This window comes from Octodon degus, unplaced genomic scaffold (genome assembly GCF_000260255.1).
Source record: "Octodon degus isolate 3935 unplaced genomic scaffold, OctDeg1.0 scaffold00156, whole genome shotgun sequence".
Lineage (NCBI taxonomy): Eukaryota > Metazoa > Chordata > Mammalia > Rodentia > Octodontidae > Octodon > Octodon degus.
Window position 1 is genome coordinate 4869715 of NW_004524732.1, and position 4504 is coordinate 4874218.

General features: G+C 52.4%; 1 protein-coding gene across 3 annotated transcripts in view; it reads right to left on the reverse strand.

The window, feature by feature from the left end:
- Positions 1 to 341: 341 nt before the first annotated feature.
- The window catches only part of Mroh7 (maestro heat like repeat family member 7), a 53584-nt gene continuing 49421 nt past the window's right edge, over positions 342 to 4504 (reverse strand). For all 3 annotated transcript variants that reach the window (XM_023702646.1, XM_023702647.1, XM_004642600.3), the window contains 3 exons: positions 4238 to 4340; positions 1589 to 1651; positions 342 to 687 (listed from right to left, as the gene is read on the reverse strand). In XM_023702646.1, the coding sequence (XP_023558414.1) occupies positions 443 to 687; positions 1589 to 1651; positions 4238 to 4340 (411 nt within the window). In that variant the 3' untranslated portion in view covers positions 342 to 442. The remainder of the gene's footprint in view (positions 688 to 1588; positions 1652 to 4237; positions 4341 to 4504) is intronic.

Genomic DNA, 4504 nt, shown 5'->3' on the forward strand with positions numbered 1-4504 from the left:
ACCAATTACTGCTACATCAGTAGTGCTCCATCTCCGGGCAAAGGCCAATGGGTAGGGCTCACACATCAGGGTTCTGGGACATATGGGACCTACTGAGGAGGGAGGAGGCTTGGTGTCCCTCTCCTTTCCCCAAGGGATGTCCAAATCACCACCTCCTTCTGCTCTTGTGGAAAGAGGCAAACTGAGATGTCCGCAGACTGGCTGTGTGATCTTGGGCAAGCCACTTCACCTCTCAGAGCCGTGGCGTCTCCAGTTACACAAAGTAGACAAAAGCAGCCTGTTCACCTCAGTCAACTCCAGTGTAGTCAACAAGGGAAACCACGTTCCCCTCTCAGCTTGGGGCACACAGTGTGTCTGCACAGACCTCTGCCCATCCCCAGAGGAAGTGCTCAGAACACCCACACGGGGTCTTTACAGTGAGTCAGAAGCCCGGGGCTGGCTGTCACTGCTTTAAGGCCATTTTCCAGGAGTCCAGGGCTTGCGAGATCCAGAAGCGCCGCTTGTGGGAGGTGGGCTTGTCCTCAAAGCTGGGGCTCCAGCAGTGCGAGGTGGCCGGGCCACGTACCAGTGAGTCCCCACGTGGCAGCAGCCAGGAGTTCTGCTGGCAGCTGGCTAGGATGTGGGCCTGGGCCTGTGCCGCATAGATGCACACAAATGCCTCTGGGTCACGTCTCAGGTCTTCCAGAGCTGCATCATGGGGGAGAGAGGCCACTTGTGAAGCTCGCACTTGCACGCCTTGGCTTGCATGCCCCCGTCAGCATCCCCCAGCTCACTTTCTTCCCGGCCTTTTATTTACATCTTTTATATATATATTTAGACACAGGGTGTCACTTCACATCTCAGATTCATAGTGACCTTCCTACCTCAGCCTTCACAGCACTTGGCCACCACACCCAGTTTGGGGACCAGCGCAGCACACCAGGGGTTCCAGGGCCAGCACGGCATGTGGTACTGGGGATTGAACCTGGGTCCTTGTACTTGCCAAGCAGGCGCTTATACCGCCGAGCTATCTCCCCAGCCCTTTGTTTACATCTTTCAGCCCTGCCTCCTCTAGGAAGCCTCCCTGACTTGCCTCTGCCTAACATCATGCTCCCACCTGCTTCCCCCACTGCAAAGTAAACTGTGTCCTCTGGAAAGCCTAAGCTACTTGCCAGTGTGCTGGCCACAGTAAGTAGGCGAGCCTGGGCTATGTAGTGAGTTTAAGATCAGCCTGTACTACAACATGAGACCCTATCTCCAACAAATAAAAAGCCTAATCTATTTACCCTGTACTACATAGCTTCTGGCCTTGGTTTTTTTGTTTTTTAGAGGGGCTATTGGTTTTATGAAACTATGTCTCACTAGGCAGTTCAGGGTATCCTTAAACTATGTAGTCCAAGCTGGCCTTTGATGGCACTGTCAGCTCCCAAAGACGAGTTGTGGACCTACTGTCACCTTGGTCACCCCATGGTACCTCTCACACTGTCCTCACCCCCAAAGGCTTGAGACCTCCTCTTGGGTCATGTCCCCTCCCTTCCCAACATCCACTACAATGCACATACAGGCTCCCTGCCCCAGAAATCCCCCCACCCCGGGGCCCGCGACTCACCAGCTTTCACTTCATTCCGCCACTCTTCTGTCATTATGTTCTCCATGCAGGGCACCAGGAACCCTGAGCATAACCCAGAAGGTGAGGATTCGAGGCTCCTGCCTTCATCCCACCCACCCCACTCTCCTATCAGAGAAGCTGTCCCTGCCCTCCTCCAGCCCTGCAGGACAACACAGAGGGGAACTTCATTTGGACCTCGGAGGCAAGTTCCCCAAGGAGATCCTGAGAGAGGGACAACACCAGGGCACAGCTGACTCAGGGGTGCCACCCTGGGCCAGGCGCTGCTTTCCTCATCTGTGACGTGGGAAGAGCCTCTCTGCTGCCCAGGTCCCCAGGGAGTCTGGCTGCTAGTGAGCCCTGGCAGTGCTGGGCCAGCCGCGTGTGTCAGGGACCTGCTCCCAGCCTGGGCCCTGGCTCCCACGGTGCCTGCAGCCCACAGGTGGGCTGTACCTGGCCCCTCTCGAAAGGCCCTTCCATGGGTCTCTTTGGGTACATCCCTGTTTGTCTTTCGTATACCTCTTAGTAGATGGCTCCCACACAAAGTCCTTCCTCACCAGCCTCAGCTAGGTGAGATACCCATCCAGGTTCCCAGATGACGTGAACCCTCTTGTGAATATGCAGGGTTATATTTGTGATTTATGAATCCTTACCTCCTATCAGACCAGAAGCTTTTAAATGCTAGATCTCCTTGAGGGGGTGAAAGTGGGAGAGCAAGTTTCTAAGGATCCTAAAATTAACGCACACATATGTGCATTTTTCCAAGGAAAGTGTTCTCAACTTTTGTCAACCCTCACAAAAGATCTGTGACCCAAAAGAGGCTACACAGGTGGCACACGCCTATAATCCAGCCCTGGGGAAGCTGAAAATAGGAGGATCATTATGAGTCTAAGCTGTGTATTGAGACCCTATACCAAATACATTAAAAAATAATCAAAATTAAAAAGAAAAATCAAAATCAAAAAAGGCTACACAGAAAGAGGCATGGCAGTGGGAGCTGCCTGCAGCTTGCACCAGGCCCCACTCACAGCCAGGCCCTGTACAGTATGTTCAACTCTGGCATTCTTAGGAGTGGTTAGTGGGGGGAAGAAGCAGTGAAGAAGATGTCCCTCACTGGAAGAAGCTTCCTCTGAGAAGCCCCCATATTCTGGAGATGCCTTTCTGTCCAAGGAGGGGTCGTGTTCACAGCCACTTCAGCCCTCACCCCAAACCACCCCTTAAATCAACATTTCCGCAAGGGCTCTTCCTGTTTCTAGCCTGACAGAGTGTTGTATCGATCAGTGAATGGGTGGGCGGGTGAACAGCAAGCAGCAAGCAAACTGGAGGAGAGCACTGGAAGAGACAGTCATGTCTAGCCTGTGTGCAGTAAGGTCTCCTCGCCTTGGGGAAGGGAATGTGGTTGGGGTGGGGTTGTAGCTTAGTGGTAGGGCAGTTTCCCAGCATGCATAGGAGGATGCTAATTGGGAGCAGGGAGCATAGAAAAGAGAAGGCATAACCAGCCTGCAATCAGAAGTGTCCTGTGGGATTCAGGGCCAAGGCGCTGCTAATTTTTGGTTTTCTTTCTGAGGTATGGTCTCACTATGTAGCACATACTGGCCTTGAACTTGCAGCAATCCTCCTGCCTCAGCCTCCTGAGTGCTAGGATTAGCGGGAGGTGCCACCATACCCAGCTGTTTGGGTGTTTTTATTTTTATTTTTATTGGCTATTTGGGGTTTTTGCTGTTGTTTTTCCTAAACAGGGAGAGAATGTGATTGTGGGAAAGAAAATGATGAAGGTGACCAACACTGAGCACCTTGACATGCCAAGGACTTCACATTTTAAAAATATTCTCAGGAGGAGAGAGCGATATAAAAAGAATTAAGATGTGTTATATTCATGTATTCTTCCCCATGATGAATGTAATCATTAGCTACTGTAAACTTAAATCTAAAATCTTTTTTTTTAAATCTAAAATCTTGAGAAAACAATATTCTCAACTTGGGCCAGAGAGATGGCTCAGAGGAATAAATGCCTGCTTTGACAAGCACAGAGACCAGGGTTTGATCCCTGGTACGGCATGCCACACTGGCGCCAGCCCTGGGTGCGCTGAGCCTCAAATGAGTCTGGGCGTGGGGTACACGCCTGTAATCCCAGCACTGGGGAGGCTGAAAACAGGAGGATCACTATGAGTCCAACCTACATAGTGAGACACTGTACCAAACACATAAAAAAAAATAAAAAATTCTCAACTTGGTGTATGAAATAGGAATTGATTCCCATCTTGCACACGAGGAAACTGAGGTCCAGTTGGAGTCACACAGAAAGGGGGTCACAGAGCTGAGATTGTACTTGGTTCTCTGCCCTGCCATATGGCCCCCATTCTATGCTCTGAGGGGCTTTGTCCTGGCTCCTTCTGGGCCCGGACATATGTCATAGGTGCTCTAGGGAAGGGGCAGTTGAGCTGTGGACACCTGCCAGGATGCGGCCTGAATCCTACCAACAGCCCACTTCCAGAGAAGGGAAGACATTCTAGTGTGCTCTTGGGCTGGCTGCCGGTCGAGCCTCAGCCCCCAGGGAAGCATCTGCCAGGCCAGGAGGGTCGGCAGCAGGGAGCCAGCCGGAAGAGCAGTCAGGGCCCTGGAGGCAAGACCGGAGAGGCCAGAGCAGGTTACCTATGAAGATGACTGAGGATTTCCGGAGAGAAGCCCGTGGATTCTTGGCGTACTCCAGGCCCTGGCTGAGGAATGTCAAGGCGCTGTCTTTGTGCGTGTTCACCTGGGGCAAAGAGAAACCCCACAGTGCTGGGCCCCCTTGGAACTTCTTTCTCATTCTCCTCCTCAAGGCTGGGAGCTGTGACCAGTCCCAGCCCTGCCTCCTCGATGTCTCAGGTACCAGCCTCCACCGAGGCCCCAGCTGCATGCTCTCTATGTGGGCTGCAG